Source organism: Lipophrys pholis (assembly GCF_963383615.2).
Source record: "Lipophrys pholis genome assembly, chromosome: 5".
Classification (NCBI taxonomy): Eukaryota; Metazoa; Chordata; class Actinopteri; order Blenniiformes; family Blenniidae; genus Lipophrys; species Lipophrys pholis.
In genome coordinates, this window is record NC_137628.1 from 24,071,736 (window position 1) to 24,095,046 (window position 23,311).

At 40.5% G+C, this 23,311-nt stretch overlaps 2 protein-coding genes across 2 annotated transcripts; both read right to left on the bottom strand.

The window, feature by feature from the left end:
- Positions 1-797: 797 nt before the first annotated feature.
- LOC308109838 (chymotrypsin-like elastase family member 2A) lies at positions 798-2,467 on the bottom strand (the record flags this gene model as incomplete). The annotated part of the gene is made up of 3 exons (XM_080463645.1): positions 798-1,004; positions 1,513-1,673; positions 2,206-2,467. 3 exons carry the CDS (start codon positions 2,465-2,467, stop codon positions 798-800), a joined length of 630 nt encoding a protein of 209 aa, XP_080319771.1.
- Positions 2,468-3,820: 1,353 nt separating this feature from the next.
- LOC308109839 (ovochymase) lies at positions 3,821-20,400 on the bottom strand (the record flags this gene model as incomplete). Its single annotated transcript, XM_080463646.1, has 19 exons — positions 3,821-4,068; positions 4,177-4,398; positions 4,528-4,662; positions 5,469-5,687; positions 5,764-5,947; positions 6,036-6,199; positions 6,446-6,723; positions 7,175-7,275; positions 7,443-7,552; positions 8,610-8,795; positions 8,934-9,179; positions 10,319-10,459; positions 12,763-12,864; positions 14,146-14,272; positions 15,147-15,244; positions 15,470-15,610; positions 16,538-16,631; positions 17,929-18,047; positions 20,274-20,400. 19 exons carry the CDS (start codon positions 20,398-20,400, stop codon positions 3,821-3,823), a joined length of 3,042 nt encoding a protein of 1,013 aa, XP_080319772.1.
- Between the last annotated feature and the right edge of the window lie 2,911 nt (positions 20,401-23,311).

The window sequence follows — 23,311 nt, forward strand, 5'->3', positions numbered from 1 at the left end:
AAGCAGGTAGTGGGTTCAAATGCAGTACAGGGCCTTTCTGTGTGGAGTTTCCATGTTCTCCCCCGTGTGTGTGGGTTTCCTCCAGGTACTCGGTTTTCCCCCCACAGTCCAAAAAACATGGGGTCCTGCCCCCCCCAGCTCTCCAGGACACACTTGTATAAGATTGTATTAATGTCACTGTGGTTCTCTTGGATAAATTAAAAAATAATGGATGGATGGATGGATAGATGGATAGATAGATAATTCATTTTTGTGTACTAACAGCATCAATCAGATGTGCTTACCAAGAAAATTAAGTTGCCAAATGTCATCACAAGCTTCACAAGGGGTTATAAACACACACAAACACACAAAAACAATCTGTAACTATGGCAACAAGCCAAGCTAGGAAGTTTTCACGGGATTCATCATCAGGACAATAGTTACTCATCATTGCTGACAATATAAAGTACAGTATATTGATAAAAAATACCTTTATTTTGATATTTGTACTGTTGTTTCAGAGCAGCGACAACAAAAGTGAGAGATAAACAACAAAAAGCAGAGCTGGGAAAAATGAAATACATGAACTTTTTTATTTCATTAAAGTGTTTGATACAATGTTTAATGTTAGTTCATTAGTAAAAAAAAAGGCAATATGAAAAATAGCAATAATAACATTTTAAAACTGTTTCTTTTTAGCAAAGTCGGGTAGGACAGTTTAGAAGCACTTGAAGACGTTTCACTTGATAAGTTTCAAACCAAACCAGAAATGTAATTAATACTCCATTGAGAGGTTTTAGTTCCTGACATCATCTTCAGATGGTTTTGCCACCCTCGTGAATAAACTTCTTCACGTTGTGATCAATCCAGTCACTAAAAGCAGAAACCCGTGTGAACACGGAGGGTTTCTTGTCTTTGATACATCCCCGAGCTCCGAAGCTGACGATGCCGTGAACCTCCCAGGCCTTGCCTGCTCCGCCTGCTCCGCCTGCCGCGCAGGAGAAGGGACCCCCGGAGTCACCCTGCGAGACAGCAGCACGAGGAAATCAGCAAAGAGTTGCTCATGATGCATGAGAGGACATGCGACTGTGGCAGCTACTATAAATCATGTCTGTGCCCCGGAATTTCCAAAAGGTCAGTCTGTGTGTTGTGTTTTATGACGCTCTCTTCTGAGGTGTTAAACTTTTACAGCTCTTTCAGCTGCGCTCCACTTTTAACGATTTGCACATAAAGCTACTCTTACACGGCCGCTCATTATCTTGTTCACTCAATTATAACTTAAACTCGCTGGGTGGAACAAACAACGTTCCAATGTGCTTCTGTCCATTATCTAAAGTGGACAGCAGCCATTTGCAATCAAGGCTGAATGACTATAGACAAAGCGTTTGGTAGGGTGCAGCATAAAAGACGGCCCACTCATTAGATGCCGGCTCTCTTACATAATATGCTTGAAGTGAATTTCAAAAACCAAATACCATCCTATACGAACACATTCCGGCGCGTCTCCTCAGTTAGTTTTGATTGTCTTACCAGGCAGGCTGACTTCAGTTCATCGGGGGATTCATATCCAGCACAGATCATAGAGGGTCTGAGGGTGTCCCACCAGTAAGCGGGCTGACTGCAGGTCTGGAAGTCAACGATAGGAAGTGCGGCCTGATTCAGCTTCTCGGCTACTGTGTGTAACGGGTTAACTGAGAAAGAAAGAAATTTACGTTGTAGAAAGTCCAGTTACTGTCATGAACACATTCATAGTCATGAATAGCCCTTCAGGTCATTTCTTTCTTTATAATCTAGTCATGATCACATCAAGTTTTAAAATGTCTATCCAGTTTAGTGAAGCTTCTGACTATCAATAAGCCTCAGATACTTATTATTCTGCTATAGAGTATAAAAGTGAAGGGGTGGGCCTGGCTGAGGGAACCAGAGAAGTAATTCACACACATTTATTGAATGAACTGATTGCCTCTCTCCTTGGGCATGTTCAAACCGGTGCATTTCACAGCCCACGGGCTCCATGTGACCTTCTGGCTCTTCCTGACCCATCCCATAATTAATCCTCGAGTAAATTACAAACTAAATATAACTGTTTTGCATAGAAATAGGGAGATCTGCATATATGTAAATTTCAGCGAGAAGGCTCGGCCTGCACTGACCTTTGGTTTGTGGAGAAGAATTTAAAATACCCAACTCATACAGAAAAATAAAAGGTTTAACTGCGTCTACCTTTCTCATCTCCCCAGCCGGTGACAAAGCACGGCGTGCCTGCAGGCATCACCGCTCCAGGTTTGGGCAGACAGATGGGACTGATCTCCCTCGTCATACTGACACGCTCAGCCAAATGCACCAGGGCGATGTCGTTGGTGATGTCGGTTTTATCCTGCTCATGGACAAAACCCTCATGGCGGATGATGCCGTCCACCTTGACGCATTTCTCTGTAGAGGGGACGTCCATGGAAGAGTTCATGTGGTGCTTCCCCAGACACATGCGCCAGTAGGACGGCTTATTCAGTGTGCTGGAAGGCAGATTGGGGATACAAATGAATTAAAAACTTTTTTTTTTTTTTTTGCAAGACACTCAGGACCAAAAAACTAAACGCTGATATGAACTGCAGTAACGGAGATGAGCAGAAGGGGGCAGCAGAAACAACGTCACCAGTGTTGCTTGAATCCGTGACCTTATTGCCACAAAGTTGCAAATTGTTTTGACCAAATTGTTTCAAGAAGGTACAAGCGGCAACGTTTACTACATAAAGAAAGAAAGAAAGACAGAAAGAAAGAAAGAAAGAAAGAAAGAAAGAAAGAAAGAAAGACTGCTATATTGAAAAAGTGATATTCAAGCAGGAAGGTTAAAACCAAATGGCAAAATAAACAACTTCACAATGAGCCAAAATGTAATGAAAGAAGTAAAATCAAAATCGAAAATCTTCGATTGCAGGGGACTACGCTCCCGAACAACATATTGTTGCAAAAATTACAAGTTCATGTCATTTTTTTGCGGCTGTAGTTGAAATTTCTGTGCATCGTTTACTTTATCCAGTTAGATATGAGGAAAAAATAAGCAAATGTACCGTCGCTTCTCTGACCAAATTATAATTGTTTTAGGTTCCATAAAAGTTGAAGGAGAACGTCTGCACCACTTTTGACAGTTTTGTGTTTTTGTGCAATACAGCAAATAAATTAAATAAGAAAATACAATATGTCAAACTAATGTGCATTTTGTCCCCCCAGAACACTGATTCAGCCCTTCAGTGAGATGACAGTGAAAGCAACGATATTTTAGCTTGCTTGAGTTTAAGACTTCTGCCTCACAGCTTATTATTATAATGAGCATGTCTTTCAGTTTGCCATATTGCTTGACAAAGCCGCTCATGCATGAGAAAATCTGCAGGCTGTATTGGATGCAGTGTTAATAGATTAATATCTTACAACATGAAGCAGTGAGCTGCAGTCAGGATCCATTCTTCATGAATCAAAGAACCTCCACAATGGTGATTGTGAGGTGTGGAAGGCATGGATGTCACCTGGAGAGCAGAGATATGACGATATTTACAAAACAAAAACTTTGGGTCAACACAAAGTAAAACAAGAGGAACCTGTATACCTGCATGGAGACCTGCCAGGGCCAGGAGTGAGGAATAGCCTCTTCCCCATTAACCACCCTCGCAATGCTCGCCTTGGGTGTCACTGCTGGGATGCCACATTTTTCTGGCCAGTCTGGGAGGTAAACATGTACAAGTTAAGTAATTATATGTTAAGTCATGCATCATCTAGTTTAACTCCACTTTTGCAATGCCTAGAACAATGTTGTTGTTTATTTTAATGGAACATCGACACAAGATCACAGCTTATAATAACAAAAACAGTATGGGGCATCAGTGAGCCGGGGTGTGTCGACACACTCACTGATAGGGATTTTGTCCCATGGGTTAGGGGAAGGAGGGGCTATAGTTGGAGGAAAGCGACCATCAGTAGTCCAGTAACCACGGAATCCTTTCTGGTGATTGACTCCGTTACTAAGGAAGCGGATGGCTACTACCGTGCTGTTGGTGGAGAAGGAGGAAGGAAGTGCAAAGCCGCAGAATCGACCTGCAGGAAAATGTAATTGAAAATAAACACAAAAGCTGATAAATCGGATCATAAGATACATCAAAAACCCAAATTGGAGTTGTGAAAATTTGAAGAGCAGTGACAAACCTTGCGATGTCATGTTGTCTCCCGTGAAGATCTCAACATAATCCACACAACTTCCGAGCATGTTTACAGCTTGTAGCTCAAAGTGGGTGAAGGCTACATTAATAGTTTTTGATGAAGGTACACTGATACGCCATGTGCACACGGTTTGGGACGGGTAGTCTTTAGGCCAGTTTGGAGAAGTAAATTCACCCACCACACTGTTAAATATTCCTCCACAGGGAGCTGTGGTGGGAAGAGAAGAGATGGAAGGAAAAAGGAGACAAGAATGAATGAATGAAAAAAATAATAATAATAAAATTACAAACATGTTCTCAGACTTAGATCTTAGTGTGTATTTTTATTTTTTCTTACCCTCTGACGGGTCTACTGCTTTCCAAGTAGCAATGAAGCCTGTATCTGCCACTCTGTCGTTGGAGGAGAAGCTCATATGAAGCATGTTTCCATCACTCACTATGTCATTAGGAGCGACGTGACTGCAGTAGACGCCTGAGGGGAGATGGAGAAGTGTTAGACAGAATCTGTTCTGAGAGCTCGTACACAACAATATCAATCTGCCAACACCTCTACCACTGACTTATAGCTTCTCTCTGTCCTATTTCTTTTATATAGTATGCAAATATGACACAAACTTATATGTATGTGGCATGTAAGACCGAGACAAAGCTGTAAGCTCATAGTTGCCCGAAAGAAAAACGGAATAAGGAAAACGTGCCTGTCACAGTTAAACGCAGGCTTATGCAAATATGGAGAATTGGAAGATACACACTAATAAAAATGTAAATTTTTACCACTTTGAGAAAACTTTTTAAAAAATATATACTGTAGGTATACAGAATTTGACAAATCAGCCAATGCCCATTTTGATTGCTTAATCTGCTTTATTGTATTGATACATGCTTTATTCATTTGGGTTTTATTTGGTCTAATTTGAAAAGATGGCTGATCTGTACAGCTTGGAACATCTTTTGGATTTGAATACATTTTTTTTTTATGCTTTACTGATCAAATTTAAGAATTATTTCTGAACATATAACTACATACATTTGGTGTCATTTTAGTTTGAAAGTTTCTGCTTTTGTTTTCAGTTCATTCAACATGGTTAAATCTGATGCTTATCAGATTTAACCATGTCAAAATATTTACTGAAGCTGTAATCATGAGTCTGTGTCGTGTTGCTAAACATGGTGACAGACTGACGTGTTGAAGCAAAGAGGATAAATAGTGGTGCACTGACATAGATAATGCAAATTCACCTTTGCTGTGCAGAAGAAAAAGGGGAGATATTCACTTACCAAGACCTGACGTTGTGTCTGAGATGACGACTTTGTCATTTAGGCAGTTCTGACTTTCCTCCAGGGAGAAATTGTGGAAACGTAGGTGGACCAGTTTGCCTTCAGGCACCCGGATGTTCCACTGGCACCGGCCTTTGTTGTCGTAGAAGCCGGGATAATGCATAGAGGACACGGAACCAGATGTGCCATTCAGATCCTTTGGTCCTCCACAGCCAGAAACTACACGGGGAGGACAAAAGGTTAACCGCTGAAAAACACACAGACATGTTTAGTTTGTGAGTTGAGTCGGTGATACCATGCTCATTGAAGAGCTCTCTGCGGAGAACGTTTTCGATCCAGGGGATGTAGGAAGAGGAGCGGGTGAACACAGAGGGCTTCTTATTCATTATGCATCCAACAGGACCAAAGCTGGTAATTCCATGTACTTCCCATGGACCTCCAGGTACGTCCTGACAAACCAGTGGACCGCCCGAATCCCCCTGTCAAAGTCACGGACCACAATTAAAGCTCAAATTCAAACAAAACAAAAAAACCTTTTGACCTCTTCTTTCATTTCTTTTTTTATACCTGGCAGACAGACTTGAGCTCATCGGGCAGAGTATAACCACAACAGATCATGGATTGTTTGACCTGGAACCACCAGTAATCCATCTTCTTGCAGGTGTCAAACGGCACAACAGGCAGTGCGACCTGGTTCAGGGCCTCTGAAGGTTTAGCATTAAGAGAGTCACCTGATAAACACAAAGAAGAAGAAAAAAAATGCATTTCAGCTCGAGCAGAGGCGCAGAAGGCATTTTTACATCCAGTCCAGCAGATTGCATACAAACTGTGCAACAATTATGAGATGCATCTGAGGCATTTTAGCTTTTTTTTTTTTTTTTTTAATAAACTTTAAAAAGCCACTCAACTGGGTAGTCACTCAGCAAAAACATGCAAATGTACAATGATGCAGGCTGATAATAAAGACCAAGCCGTACCAGTCTCGTCTCCCCAGCCAGTGGCATAGCATTTCTTGCCCCCAGGTAGGACTTCCTCCTCGGATGGAAGGCAGGCATATGATACCTCATTACTGGCTGTGACCTCGCCGTCCAGTTTGACCAGGGCAATGTCAAACTCCACCGTGGGCACCGTGGGATACTTGAAGCCCTCATGGCGATAGATACCAGTTACCTTGAAGCAGTGTTCAGTTGGCTCTGTATAGGTCAGGTTGTGTTTGCCAAGGCACATCTGCCAACGCTGCAGCTCATCAGCATATCTATGGAAGGCATAAGCATAACAAATCAATGATAAATATTTTACAGCAGACTTGGAGCCTGCACGTCACTGTCTTTGCATCATGTAAACTGACAGGTTTACGGAGCTGCATTCGTTTGCATCGCAGTAATTATGTTTTATGTATGTACGTATTTCATGTATTGTTCAGAGGCCCCACAGAGCATCTCTCTTTCAAAGGCTCTGGAGACCATGAGCTGAGGAGTCGACTCGAGTCTCCAGCACAACATTGCTCCTCCACTGAATAAGCCTGAGGTGAAAGCACATTCACCGATTACTGAGATTACATTATTGGGCTTCCCACAAAAGTTTGAGAAAACTTTGCAGAAAAAGTGCCATTAAAGACCTAAATAGCATGTCTCCTATTTTTTCCCAGTGTGAAGCATTTTTCTTTAAAAGGAATATATTCTATAAATACTTATTGAGCGCTGCACCTTATGAAGCAGTGAGCTGCTGTGAGTACCCAGTTCTTATGAATGAGAGTACCGCCACAGATATGGGAGAATCTGGGTTCTTGTTGACTGGGTGGCCAGACCTGAAACAACAAAAACACAGATCATTTAGCTTAAAAAATTAATATGGCATAAGGCTACTAACAGACACAAGTGTCAAAGAGCCCTTTACTCTTCGAAACTTGGAAACGGTACCCATTCATGAAAATTGGATATCATTTCTGTAAATGATCTAGATTTATATTCCGACCTGCATGGACACTTGCCAGGGCCATGAGTGTGGTGTGGCTTCCTCTCCGTTCACAATCCGCGAAGCAACAGCAGGGGGGATGGCCGGCCTCCCACAAGAGACGGGCCACTCTAAAAAAGATTTGCTTGTGTAGAAATAAAGCCAGAATCTGCAGTACATATCTGCTGCACAAGAGATAAGCCCCTGTGTTGCAGCACAACTGATTTTGGCACATTGATTCGTATGTTTTGAAATAAACTGTCCGGTCACGGCAGGCTGACACCCCTGGCTACAGTGACCTACTGTGTTCCCCTCTGTTTTAAGTTCTCATGAATCCACTTGTCTGTAGAAACACTCCCGTTTATCTTCGGCCAAACAGACCACCACACTTCCCATGCCAATTTCATGGCCAGGCGTCATGATGTCACAGCAACACAGGATATCAGTTTCTGGTCATCAATCATCACTCCAACTCTTACTAGATCACATTTCCTGGCTCTATCTCTCACTATTTTTCCTCTCACCACCTGACACACAGGGCACCTCTGTCAAGGTGGGGGAAAAAAAATTAAAAATCTTATGGCAGCAGAGTCCCTGTATAAAACTCTATTCCAGCAATTGGCTTGGCAGGAACCTGGGCCACCTGGGGCTCGTTTTTCTGGATGAAGAATGAAAATCAGATGATAACCAGCAAGAAAGGAAAGCGTAGCACTGGGTCACCACACACTGGGCCCGGAGCATCAAATCACCTCGCTTTAATGCACCACTGGGCGACGTGAGAGTGCACATAAAGCAAGGATAAGGATGGGGAAAAGCATGAATTAGATGGTTATAGGTGAGGCTCCCATGCAGAGCGTCTCCGGAGTGTAAACATGTGGCACACGGCACAAATCCAGCATGCACAAAGGCTCCATCTGGTCAACATTAACCAGCTATAGTTCCAATGAAATTGCATTATGATGAAACCCACATAAGTTTGGATTTATGAAAACGTATATGCAACAGGCTTCCTAAAAATACATATTTGTAGACAGCAGCTCTGGAGCGCTACAACTAATATCTAATAGGACCAAAGTAACAAGCTCAATGAACCTCAGAAATTGTGACTGTGGATCTAATTTAATATTAATGATCTATCACTGTCTTGCATGTTGCAGATGGGATGGTTGCCAGGCCGGGATGTTTTACCTAAGGGGATGTTGTCCCAGGGGTTTGGCTGAGCAGGCGGCTCGGTGGGAGCCGGCAGACTGGGGTTTGTTGTCCAGTAAGCTCTGAAGCCTTTGGCCTCAGTAAACAAGTCTGCGTGGAAACGAATCATCAGCCTGTTTCCCTTCGTCTGGATGGTACCCGGCAGCTTCGTCCCACAAAATGCACCTTAACGGATTGAAAGAGTGGATATTGTTTTGTTTATGATTTGATTGTGTAATAATAATGAAGCGATTAGGACATGAACATGGGAGATATTCAATTATAATACATGTATTCTATTAAAAGATATTCAGTCATGCTCACCATGCTTGTTTATCAGCACATTTGTCAAACTGTTGAGATCATAAACCATTACGTTATCATAGCATTTTGATGTCAATACATGTTTGGCCTCGAGGTCGAAGTGGGTGAACGTAAGTGTGATTTTTTTGCCAAAAGGCACAGCGATGTTCCACATGCACTCGCTGTTGCCCTTGTAATTCATTGGCCAGTTCTGGGACCTGATGACCCCAGTTTCCTCTTTCGACGAGAAACCACAACCTTGGATCTCTGAAAAGGGAAAAAATAAAAGACAGGAAGTGGGTGAGATGCAGGATCATAATTTGTCGAATGTGTTAATCTTTGCACTGTGATAAGAGAGTCCTTATAAGTAAGAAGGCAGACTTATCATGATGAAGGACGAGGAAATGTGATCTTCTCTGTGTTTATGTGGTTTGGAGAGTATTAGAAGATAATGAGACGTATAAATTATGTTTTTAAGTGTAGACAATATTGTAAAGTCTCAGTGACTTACAGGTTTCATGTATTTGTAAAGACATTAAAAAAAACCTTTCTTCGAGAAGTACGTCTCCATATCTCATTTAAACGTGAGGATAGTTCTCCAGCTGCCACACCTAACCGTGTAAAGATAAGATGGACCGACCCAATGGAGTAAACAGTCATAAAGCAAAGGCCTTTGTGTCATGGCTCTGGGGAAGAAAGCCTTGAAAGAGTATCAGATAAATATATGAAGTGACTGAGGAGATAGTAAGTTACTGTTTGTCCAGTATGGTCCTTACACTGGATGAAGCTGCTGTGATCTCAATGACAAAATGCTTATTTGGCGATGCTCTGAGCTCTGCATGAGGAAGATAGAATCATAAATAGTCAAAGCAAGAAAGATTGTAATCAGAATTGACCACCAATTTAATCTAGAAATTCAAAATCAATTGCTTAAGTAAATACTATTTTCTATATAATGCTATGTGTATAGCACACATAGCATAAGCACTGTATTTCAGCTTTTTTCTCTCCCTTTCCCACCACAAGTGAGATTTCTTCTCTTTTTGACAATAAATTCTGCTTCTATTGTTTTTGTTTTTTATGTATTTGTATTGTTTCATTGTTTGTACTTTATGTGCATTTATTTACAGCACTTTGGCTAAAGTTGTTTATGAAGTGCTCTCGAAAAAAGGGTGGGTTGAGTTTTGAAAGATTTGGAAGTGTTATCGTTTTGCGTTCACACCGAACCTGCAACGACTTTTCAGATTTCTTTTTTTTTTTCCTCTAAAAGCGTGACCAGGATGTGAGATGATTTGTGGCTCGTCTTAATGAGGCGCTGAGTTGCTTCATCAACATGTGCCTCGGGGTGTGAACGTGTTCCTGTGTCTTTGTGCGCTGATACAAGTCGGTGTGTCAGCCCTCAGTACCTGCGATATCCTCAGGATACGCAGCTTCCCATGTGGCTGAGAATCCTCGGTCTGTGAGGCGACCGTCGGACTGGAAGGTCAAAGATAATGTCTCACTGGCACTGACCACCACGGGAGGAAGCAAGTAGCCACAAAGTGTACCTATTAATGAAGGATAAAGAGGAACAAGAAGCAAAAAATAAATAAAAAATGATCAAGCTGTGACATTATGAGGTTAAAGCAAAAAATAATTGACGGGATCAAAGACTAAAGGTCTGAACCCACTCTTCAAATTAAAAGTTTAAAGAAGTTAATGACTGGGAGGCAGACACATTTGTCAGTAAATGTTTTGAATGATGGACTTAATTTTATTTTCTGGGCATTTTTTTTTGTTTGTTTGATTAGCAAATTTGCATTTTTTAATTTTCATTCATTGATTCTGTGTTGCTCAATGCATTAATATTTTCATATGTCTTATGCGTACAATTGCCTGTTTTGTCTGAAACCTTTTTTTTAACATGTCGCAGCCTGTCTTGGGCAGGACAATCTTGAAAAAGAGATTTTCAATGTCAATGAGGTTAAATAAATAAAATAATTCCAATTTCTGGACTAGCGAAATAAAGACAAAAGCACCAATTATCATATGAATTGAATCAATCCTTTGTTTTGTTATATCAATGGTTTAGAATTATTGCAAACCACTGACAATGTTAAAATTTCATCTTTAAACATTAAATAGTCTGAAAACACACATTAATCTGCAGTTGAACTCTTTTGTCAAATCTCCAAAGGGAGGAATTCTGAACACAGCAGTTGTGTGTGTTGTTTATGTGTGTTCCTGCTTGATGTTTTATGCCCCGTCGTTGTTTTCTTGTATTCTTTGAATCTATAGACATATTCTAATAGAAGCCTTATACACACACTGCAGGGACTCAACGTGAAGTAAATTAGCTGATTACACTTTTCAGCACCTTTACTGCATAGATTTACACATTAATGAGGAAACGTTCAAACTAATATCAGATACGTAGAGTTCACCGTGACTCTTTGAAGCCTTAAACTGAAACAAGTAAACTCAGAGTGTTTAAACATTATGCAATAGTTTTAACACATGTGCTGGTTCACAAATAGATAATACAGTAGTAATATTAGAAATGTTTCAGATTTGCAACCAACTTATCATGGAGAAAAACTCCCTGCAGCAGATACCAGTACATTACTCACTCAGAAAACTACCCTTCTGCCTCATTTTACATATAAATTTGCACATCAACTGACTCCACCTCTTGAGGAACTGACGCAATGTGCCACAATGCACCTTCACCACCTCTGCCTGTTCACCTTGTGCCTGAAGCACCTTTAGCAGTTCAAATGCATAAACATAAGTGTCAACCTCTTCAGCGCCTCTTATTGCCCACCACAATGGCTTCACATTGAATTAAAACACCAAAACAGTGTACATGAAATTAATTATATGAAAATTCTGATCTGTTGTTGTCTTGTTTCTACTCAACCTATCAAACTCAAAGTCACATTTCTTTTTTGTCATCTCTTTAGAAACAATAATAAATAGATTAGCATCTCAAATTTAACTTTTCAGTAATGAAGTAAATGGAATAAGCAAGTAAAAATGCATTTTGAAATCTCCCTTTAGAAATGGAAATGGAAAGAAGAGAGAACAAGATACTGGTAAAGTTCTGTTTGTAGGACAATATGCCATTATATTTTGTAAATGTTTGCACTCACAGACATTTATACAGGCCGACTGAAACATATCAATATTTAGTAATAGGTGTAATACAGTTGTTTATGAATGTTTTGGGTGGTGGATGTGACAGCACAGGGGTGAAAGGCTGTGCTTCAGTCGGTTTTGTTTTGTCCTACGTGTCCTGTACCTTTTACCTTAGGGTAAAGGTGGGAATAGGGAATGTCCTGGATGTGTGATGTCTTTTGTAAAGACACTGGAATTCATTTTCAATCAGTAAGTGGTAAGCCCCTTGAGTGTGAGCGTTTTCAAAATAAAACATCATTTATTTGGTCGAATAAATGAGACCTTTAACAGTTTTCTCTCAGTTCCATTTCTGGGTGATATTTACACACAAACACCTTCGGGTAACAGGCAATGCTCTCACCACCACCTACGATGTGTGGATGTTTCACGGGGTGTGCACGCCTGCACCTCATTGCTTTAGTCCTTCAGAACTCAGCAACAGATAACGCTGTATCAGCCTCACTGCAGCCAATGAAGTGAATAATGAGAGGTAATTTATAGTTTGCTGGGCCCTTTGCAAAGAAGATCCTAATCAACAGTTTTACAGCAGGGGGGGACGACGACTATTGAGCTGTATGGTACAAACCTCTGAGCTGTTTTCAAGGTGCAACAGACACAAGACACATTTTCTTGCGCAAGACTAGAGTGTATGTCGGTACATACTTACTTGTATGAAAGCAAGAAAGCGACTCACCTAGATTACTGTAGTTATCAGATAAGATCAATTTGTCCTCCTTGCACTGCCCAGTCTCTCCTGTGATGGCCAGATCTGTGATCTGCAGTTTGACCAGGAATCCTTTGGACACAGAGATCTTCCAGGAAGTATTTAAATGAGCAGGATATGGATTTGGGAAGCCCTGGGAGTGGACGACGCCTTTACGCCCCTGAATGATGACTGGACCACCACCGCCTGGATAATTATAACAATAATTAAAAAACAAACAAACAAAACACTCTCAGTGTTCAGTTCCTATCATGGCAACAGCTTTTAGAGGAAAACATGCAAGATCAAAAATAGATTATCTTTATGTAAGTTGACCATTTGATAAAGTTTGATGAGAACAAGATTACTCTGGTACAAAACTGCCCCATCATCACATCATGTAGTACTTTATATGGCCACTGGAGAAGAGCTTGAATAAAGTGATGAATAGATTTAAATCTCAAGGGGGATTTCCCTTCTCTTACTCGGAGAGTGACTTCCACTCATCCTTATTTGTTTGCTGTCACCTAATGTGCTTCGGAAACCGTATTGAAAACATCATAGTGTGTCATCATGTTTTCACTGGAAACAGGTTCCTCAGCATTTTGATTCATGATTCTATACTCTACTGAGGCAAGCAGACGCACCTAAGGCTGTGCATTTAGGTAGAAATCAGAGATTCCCAAAGTAAACCAAGGTTTGTAGAAATACTCACCAGATGTTGTGGGAGATGGAGACGTTTGCACTGTGGGTCTGGGTGTGGTGGTCGGAGGTGGAAGGCTAAACTTTGTGTATATTGCACTGAATCCTTTAGAGGTCAAATAGTTATCAGATTTAAAGCGGACAACCATCGTGTTTCTGCTGGACTCCACGGGCTTCGGCATTGCTCCTCCGCAAAATCTATCTGTGGTAAATAAAACGTCGGTGAAAAGGCGATAAACATCTGCAGAGCCCTGCACATCAACAACATTCCCAATTGTCAGTCTTCACATTGACAGACCATCTGTGCTGCTTTAACAAGGAAATCTATGCAGACAATATTTAAATTCATTAAATTTAAAATAGCCACAAGAAGCTCTGTCCATTGTGAAGCTTCTCAAACTTTTAATTGATCTCATCTTTTATTCATGGACCCACCAAGTTGACAACGTTAACGCTGAACAAAGCCACACATCCAGCTTCGACATAAACTGCTGAGTAAAATATGATAAATCAATGTTTACCATTATGAATGGCGGGGGTGGGGTAAGGGCAGTGGGGGAGTTTAAGCTCTGTTATCATGATTATCTTTATCCATGGCAACTTCATGCAACGCGCCCACCCTCCACCCCTTTGGCTTCGCACTGTGTACTTACAGTGATACGTCTTGCTTACCTATTACAGAGGAGCCGGCCATGTGGCCATCATAGATCTGAACGAAGTCTCCACAGACCTCTGGGACCAGATCAAAGAAGGTAAATGTCAGCCGGACCCTCTGGCCTTCAGGCACCGTGATTTTCCACTGATCCGACAAGAAAACACAGACACACACAAATACGCCAATAATTTATGACGAGCAGTGAAATCTACCATAATAATTGTCACATTAAAGCTGATTTTAAACATCAGAAACATTATCCGCCGCTATTTCTTGCATCGTGTTTTCTCACTTCCTCTCCCGTGGCTGCATCTTGAGCTTGATTTTTGCTGCATTGTAACTCATAAATTATTCTATCACTGATTTCTGCCACTGTTTGGACAGCCGGCGATTCATCAATCTAAAGCTCAGCCAGATGAAATCACCATGACAGGAAAATGATACCATATGACCCCAACTTCCTTCCAGGGGGCAAACCCTTACATAAATTGATTCAGGTTTAACTGAAAGTTTGATCTCTGATCAAGAGTACAAATAAACTCTAGATGATAATGGTGAAATCCAACGAGTTCACAATGAGCTGGAAATCTGTTAGTACAATATAACATCATGAGGATGTGGCTAAGTTAATAGAGCTGGTAATTTTCCAATCACATGGTTATGAGTCTGATCCCCCATTTTTGAACCCCAAACTTTACATGGCAGCCATCACAATGAGCGCAAAGCTCTGCCAAGGGGATAGGTGGGTGGGTGGGGGGGTGGGGGGGGGGGGGGGGGGGGTAGCTGCTGTTATTACTGTGCATGTGCTGATCTAATCTACTTTGAAATACATCAGTTCTAGGACAAACACAAGTACTAACTTTTGTTTGTTGTAGGCTGTACTCAGTGTGTTCTGATGTAGCACAGCAGTATTTCCTCTGGCAAAGATCATCTGTGTTTTCTCTTATATTAAAACTTCGGTGTAAGTAAATAGCAGCCTCATTAGCCGTGCTGCAATGCGAGTTTCTCGCAGTCGTACCTGGTAAAGCACTCCATTCCGGTAGTTCTGCTCTGGGGAGCCGGGAGTCATCAGGTTCCCCTGATCACCTTGGAGAAAGCCGCCGGCTCCAGCTATTTCTGTCAGGAGGGAATGAAGGGCACTTCAGGTCCACTGACACCTCAAGGATACCCATAACACACCCCTCCACCTGCCTATCCCCTTCTCATTCTGCCTGCACCATCCCTGTTTCCCCCAGCATTCACTTTCTAGGTCAATCATATGCCGTACGACAGAAATCTAACATCACGTCAGAGTCCAGGCAGCTTTTCCTGACTGAAATGGATTTCCTGACATAATCTTACCTGGTGCGAGCTCCGGAGCGACGGCTTTAAAATGAGCCTTGAATCCTCGGCCTATTTCTCTGTCATTGGTGTCGAAGTAGATTGTGAGGCGGTTTGTCAGCGACACCACCGGGTTTGGTTTGTTGTAGCCACAGTATTTACCTACAAATATGAACAGAAGATGTTGAAATTGCCTAGTTGAAATAACACTGAATGGAATATATGAATGTTAATGTAAAGAACGATTTTAGACTAAAATCATCACTGATTAACACACAAAATTCAAATCTTTACTGCAAAATACTAAAGATCAAAATGTCACCAGAAATAAAACAGTAAAATCTTTATATTAATAATGCATTATTGTTGTGTGTTTGCAATGTAATGTTTGCAGCACACAGAGTGGTGGTTGTAACAGGCAGAGTACACAGGTACCCTGCATAGCTTGTATGGGTCTTTTATGTTCCCCAGGCACATTGATCAAGTAACAAACTATTGATTAAAGAATCTAAATACAGGCCTGTTATTAAGTTTTTATATGTGCAATATTCATTTTATCATATTGGAGGGTAAGGCCTCATTTAACAAATCAGGAGTTACATTTTATACTTTGGTTATTTATTAATATACAAAATATTTGCATATATCTAGTGTCATTTATTTATCACAAAATAATCTCAATGAATTATGTAGGGGTTTTCTTTTCATGACAAGACAATGTGAAGCTGTAAATCTGAGTCACTAACGTTTTCATTTGTGTGTCCATTTAGTTTTAATCTGTACCTCAGTCGATCTCTCCCAAGCAGTTAAAGTTCATTTGCTGTTGAATAGTTGGATTTCACCGTTTCACATATGCAAAAACATAATTTGCTTGTGAACCAGAGGTGCAGCTTTAAACTGCCAGGTTGTGTATTAGAATGTGTGTTACAGCAGAGCAGCTCACAACCAGAGTCTGCCCATGGATGGATGAACGCTCTCAGTCTGGAACAGCCAGATACGCATCTCTCTCTGAAATGGAGATGCGTCTCCACTTCTGAAGATTGAATTCTTTTTTTCCACCTCGGGTTGGGATTGATGTGAGATATTTACCGATGATTCCCAGAGAGTCTTGCAGTGTGACGAAGTCTGCCGTGCAGAGCTGGGTGTCTTCCAAAGCAAACTCCTCAAACCACAGATGGATCACCTGCAACAGAAACGTGCTGAGGCGTTTCATCTTTCCTTTTCAGATGTGAAAAGTTGATAAAAAGAGACGGGCCGCTGACAGTCTCGGCGGCAGCGAGTGCTTTGTGCGAGATGTGCTGATGTGTGAGAGTCGCTATACGCCATGGCTTTGTGAGTCTTTATGTGTGGGAATATAGAGGAAAAACAGAGGAGAGGAAAGCTGCCAGTATGTCAGGCATGCAGGAAAGCAGTCATGCTGCCAGAGGAGGAAGGATCAAGGGTTTAGTTTTGTCCTGTGGGTCTGGGGAGGAGAGCTGAGGAGAATGGAGACAAGGCAGCCATCTGTCTGCAACCCTGCCACAGCATTCAGTACAGCTGTCCTCCACTGCTTGGCCTCACATAAGACAGTCTCCATAACAGTAAGGCCACTCAGTAGACACCAGGCACAGCAGAGCCCTGTATGAAATATAGGCACGAGCGATTGTTTTGATCTACAGTGTCCCAAAGACGAGATGAACTGCTTTATAAAGAAATACTTCAGAGGATTATAGTCTTATGTCATCACCTTTTGGGTAATACAATTAACACTGTGATAAATCCTCCACCCATATCCCAAGTTCGTGTCCTTTATTGTCAGTGGACAACAACATCAGATGACGATTGTCGACATCTGATATTTGACTGATATGTGAAGCTAAACACCCCTAATTTGTCTCCTTTTTTTTCAGTATTTAAAAACCATCCATCCATCCATCCCTCCATCCCTCCATCCATCCATCCATCCTGGACATACTTTTACAGGGAAACAGAGAGGCAGAAACACACAAACACTCACATTCACACATATTTGTAATCTCAAAAACAGAGTGCCCAGTGAAAACCCATACATGCACAGGAAGGACATGCAAATTATTCCACGCAGATAAACTCCGGGATTCAAACCTACGAGCTTTCTTGCTGTGAAGCGAAAGTGTTAGCTCATAAAAGTTTTCACAACAAAAACAATGAGCAGTTTCCCAGGTCCGCTGAAGCTTCAATGATTGTGTGTTATTATAAATCTCTTTGACATGTCCCCGTACAAAAACCCATGTGATCTCTACAGCCCCACTTACAGTGTCCCAGACCCCAGGTTGGGAAACCATCAACAGCATTCCAATATATAGTTTTTCATGCAACTGGATTCAGTGCAACTTACACATGCAGTGGAAGTTTTGCATACAACCCTTGACCCGGCAGTGGAATTCAAGCCTCAAAACACAAGCTCGGTCTGAGTTCACATGAATAGAAACGAATAGAAGTGACATTTTCGATTCATTCACCTTGTCAGGGTCAACAATAATGTTCCACATGCAGCTTTTGCTGTTGTCGTAGCTGTCGGGGTAGTTCCAACTGGTGAAGGTGCCTGACTCCCCAAACATGTCTTGGGGACCCCCGCAGCCTGGAGAACAATGACAGAGCAGGGGTGAGTACGTTTACTGGCACTGAGTGATTACAGTTACACGGAACATCTATGGGCAGTACTTCAAGTATTTTAGTCATAACTGCAAAGTAGTCACATGACAAAGTGCCTCTTTTTAATTGATTCTCTGTAAGTGTCTGGCCTGTTTGTTCCTGTGATTTGAAAGTGAGAAGAAGCGGCTGAAAATACATACATACAGCTGCAGACGTGTCCTACAGAAGTGAGCTCAGGTTTATTTAAAGCTGCGAATAAATCACACTTGTTACTGACAGAGTAACATCTTTCATGTTGCTGTCAGCCGAGTAGAGTTAGTTCAATATTAATGAGGCTTTCCTCTTCCAGTGAGCAGGAATTTTAAGAAATCAAATTTAATAAAAACAAACATGTTTAAGCTACTGCTAATGCTACCATTTGGATAGGTGGACAGTGCAACAGAAGTTATACAATCAGTTGTTTTTAGTGGAATAAAATAACATTGTACCCTTTTTGAACGTCAAAAACATTTTTTTGAAACGTCACAATAAAAGGTTTACTTGCCTGTCAACCTTTTAATATCGATCGTTAATTTTATAATTAGGTGGAAGTAAGACAGTTTGTGTTTCTCTCCAAACGTCACATATTTCATCATAAACAAAAACAAAAGATAGTTCTTGTATTTATATATATATAATGTGGACCACTTTGTTGTTCAATAACATAGTGTTACAATAACATGACTAAAAACTAAACTACCATGTTGGTCTCTGATGCCACCTATTCTGACAATATGTTTATCACTTTGATTATAGCAGTTCAGTGTGTTTACTATTTAAATGATTTAAAAACATGATACTTGCAGTTGTTTTATTGGTTTCTTTTTATTGTAGCAGGAGCAGATTTTGCTAGACCACATACGTGTTTATCTCAACACCAAACTTGAATAGATTTATCTATTTATGGAAATAAATAATACATCATTTAGAGTAAACATTTTATTTTAATTACTGATAAACGTGTGTTCATTATTTTCACCTGTAGTGATCGTTTACATGCTGTTCTCACTATGGCACAGTTTGAAATACAGAGAACTACTGATAATATCCCCTTTTAATTACCCACTTTTACTAGAATAAGGCAGCTGGGCTGCATCTGCCCTCACCAAGCATTCAGTCCTTATTTCAATCTGAAGATGTCTTTTCTTCTGGTCAACACCAGAAGAAAAACATTTTCTAAATGTAAGAAAAAAAGTGTAAATGGTATTTATCATGGTAAACACAGAAAAAATGCAAAACAAAACTAAACAAACAAACAAAAGAAAATATCCAAACATTGTAAAACTACAAATAATAAATATTTTGTGACTTGTTTGCAGTAATTCTAACCTAAATCAGCAAGTTATCATTACCTCTTTTGTAAAAGTACACATATCTTTCAGGAGTTTTCTGGTCTGTTGTTGATTCGTAAAGATTTTCAAATGAAAGGAAAAAAACAAACATCTTCCGGATGTTATGATCAGACTTCCAACAGTCCTGAGAGTCTGTAGTATCACTATCAGCAATCACAGGCTGTATACTTTGAGCTATATGCTGAAGTCAGCATGTCTGCAATGATACTGCTGACATGCTGAAGGTTAATATTCACCATGAACAGGTACATCAGCGTATCAAAATGTGATGCTTAGGTTATCCAAAGACACTGAACAGTTTTGGCTATAAGGTAATATTCTGTTTCCCGGGACACCAGTGAGTTAGTGTGACATCCTCTGTGGGCTGATTGCACATTTTATTTTGTGTCACTTTATCAAAATGTTGTTGCAATTATTTCTACCAGAATTGGTAAATTAAAAGATTAAAATGATCTGAGCCGAGGTTAAACAAGGCTCAGTAACTACAATTACACCTGATTTACATCAACATCAAAATAGAATTCACAAGCAAGTAAACCTGGAATCCAAGTGAGCTATAAATACATCGAAGTGCTTCAACATGTGAAAATCAGTTACTATTTTGATTATGCATTTTCACGCTGCAGCTGCACTCCTGGTGCCTCAGTAACACTGTATGGTGCTTCTTCTACACTTCTACTGATTTAATACATTCAGGAAACATTTCTTAGACACCACAATGTGACTTAGAATTTTAAATGTATTTTAACCTTTACTCAATATATTATAGCAACAATTCTACGATATAGCCCCACCAAACAACATTAAAATTGAGTTCTCACCTTCCTCATGAGTTGACGAGTCAGCTTCGTCTATGAAGTAGATGACCACGAGACCAATGCAGGCACCGGTCATCAACAAAAGGATGACTATCAAACTTTTCTCCAGGGTGCTCAGACGTTTCGCCATTTCTCCAGGCTCGGCGTTTCCTCACTGCGCTGGAGGAGAAACTACACCTCGTCCAGTGATTCACTAATTTATTACCAAACCGAGGAGAACTATATCTAAACTTTGACTCCGCAGATGAACCTTGAGCTCAGTCTGATCTCTCATTGCAGCAAGACAATCTGAGATGGATGTCATGTAGCCACAAAATATTGCCTTATCAGCGTTACGTGATTGGTCATATCTTTCAGGAGACCGTAAATGGATACCAGCAAAACCTCTCACCTGTGGCAACTACAGATACACGAATGGAGATAAATTTGGGAAATATGGGTAACCTACTCAGGTAAAGCAATGAGTCATCCAGCTGTTTGTCATGTGGAGTTGAATTCAGTGTGAAGCGTGACAATAATGTTAAATCAGAGGAGGCCCCACGATGCTCAAACACTAAATGTAAAGAAAAACAGTGTGATCTCAGTATCTTTAGATCTTATCAAGGAGAGCTAAAAAAAAAGTCAATCTCATAGTAGAAAAGGTAACGGATGTCATAGAATATATCGAAACCATTATTGTTTCACCAATAAAAATAAATAGCTGTACATCTTTATGAAAACATTTCAGAAAATGTATATTTAAAAAATGTTTAGACCTAATCTATGCACAAGACCATTTCTTTTTCTGTTCAATTAATCTTAGAAAAAAAAAAACAAGAACCGATAGAAAAAAGTTGATCTCATCCAGGGGTTTTCAAAGTGTTGGAGGATTCCCATTGTTTTTTGGGGGGATTTTTACATTATAAGATATAATTGCTAATGACTGACTGGAATAATAGGCAATGGAAATTAAAAACAACACAACATAGAAATTAAAATAAGTTACAGGTTATATATAACTGGCATAACTGTTGCACTTGTTTTTACATTGAAACAAAATTTGTCATTTCAATTAGTCTCTATTACAACTTTTACAAACAAAAAAACAGAAAATTACTGATTTAATAAAACAATCGTTTACCTTGCGCTTGTTTCCAAACATGTTTTAAAAAAAAAAAAACACAGAGAAAGCCCAGAATTATTCTTTGCCATTGTATTTCTGTTTTTCCAGGGAATTGAATAAGTTCAGGAGTGGCACGGCGCTCCAGTGGTTAGCACGGTTGAATCTCATCTCGAAGACTTGAGTTTGGACGCCGGCCATAACATCTTATTCTGGAATTAACATGTTCTTCCTTTGCATGCATGATTCGTTTTCAAGGCATTCCAGGTTCCCCCTAACATCATAAAGCATGCATTTTAGGCCCAGGAAATTTGCACATATGCAACTGTGTGTCTCTCTGTGTTATCTTTGTGATAAATTGTTGGTTGGTCTCAGATGCAGCGTAGTTGGTTAAACAAGCTGTATTTCTTTCTCCTGGATAAAGGTGAAAAGGGATTTACGGTTTACACCGTGCTGCAGGCAGCACTGTTTGTCATAGGCTGTAACTAAAACATCGAGGTTAGAGGTTGATGTAGGTCACAAGAGGGATCTTTGCATTGAATCTCACAGATAAATTCGATTGGATTTTATCAGATTGATCCCCTGGATTTACTTTGACTATACAGTATGTGAATATGAAGCAGCAATCTTTCGCTGTGTCCCCTTTATGGCTTCATTATCACTCAAGACCTTCTTTTCCTTTTTTTCTTTTATTTTTATACAAAAGACAACAATCTAACAAAAGCTGCTTATCTGTCCCCTGGGGATGCTGAAGATGTTAGAGAAGATCATTTTTTAAGGCTGAATGATAATTTTTTAGAAAAAAAGAAGCCTGTAGTTGAGCACACGGTCATTAAATACTGATATATGGCAAAACTCTCTCTCTCTCTCTCTCTCTCTCTCTCTCTCTCTCTCTCTCTCTATTAGTATTTGTTTTTGATGTACTTGCTCCACCAAGGGACCTATGATTTATGGGCACATCTGTCAGCTATAATAAAGCAGTGTCTAATGAAGCCACGAAAGGTGACCTCTGTATAGGTGTGTGTGTGTGTGTGTGTGTGTGTGTGTGTGTGTGTGTGTGTGTGTGTGTGTGTGTGTGTGTGTGTGTGTGTGTGTGTGTGTGTGTGTCTCGCATGCATCTCTGCACATGTATGAGAGGCAGTGGTGGCCTAGAGGTGAGCGAGGGATCGGGAGTCCCTGGGTCCCACGATTGGTCAATGTAGGAAAAAAAAAGAAGAAGGAAAGTTTAATTTATTGTTACGCACTGTTAGAACCAGTATGTGCAATACTGAGCTGAATGCTATACCATCAATGAACAAACACACGACAGGTCCAATTCCCAGATGCAGAAAAAGACAGAATCACTGAGCTGACAGAAAAAAGAAAAAAAATGACAGTGCAGAGCTTTAATACAAACTCTTGGAAGAGGCCGAGCTGCAGGAAGCTGAAATTGTTTGATGAAGGGACGCACACACACAGGCCAACACTGCACCGCAAACAAATGTAGGCCACATATTCCACTGGGGACGAGGCGGCCATCAGGAGGACGACTCTCACTTCCAGCTATCTTGAAATACAATGCAAGGATAAATAAGGGAGACGAGCAGGAGAAGACCATGAGAAACTGTGGAGGAAGAGATTGCAGAGGCTATAATTACTTCACTGTTTCTAGCTTAGGAGACTTCATCATGATATCGTCATTGAAATAAAATTTAAAAAAAGGAGTGTCTGGAACAGAAAGAGAAGGCTGGAGTTGAAAGCGAAGGCACACTGAAAAGATTTCAAAGCTGTCAAGACAAACTAAATGAAAGAGAATTCATGAGAATTTGTTTTTAACTTTACATCTCCAGAAGGCATTTTAATGTCTGTGCTTTGTGGTAATAAATGACAAGAGTGTGAACACCAACCAGCCTCTAATTACCCACTGCATCATCTCAAAACACGATCTGTACATATTATTAAC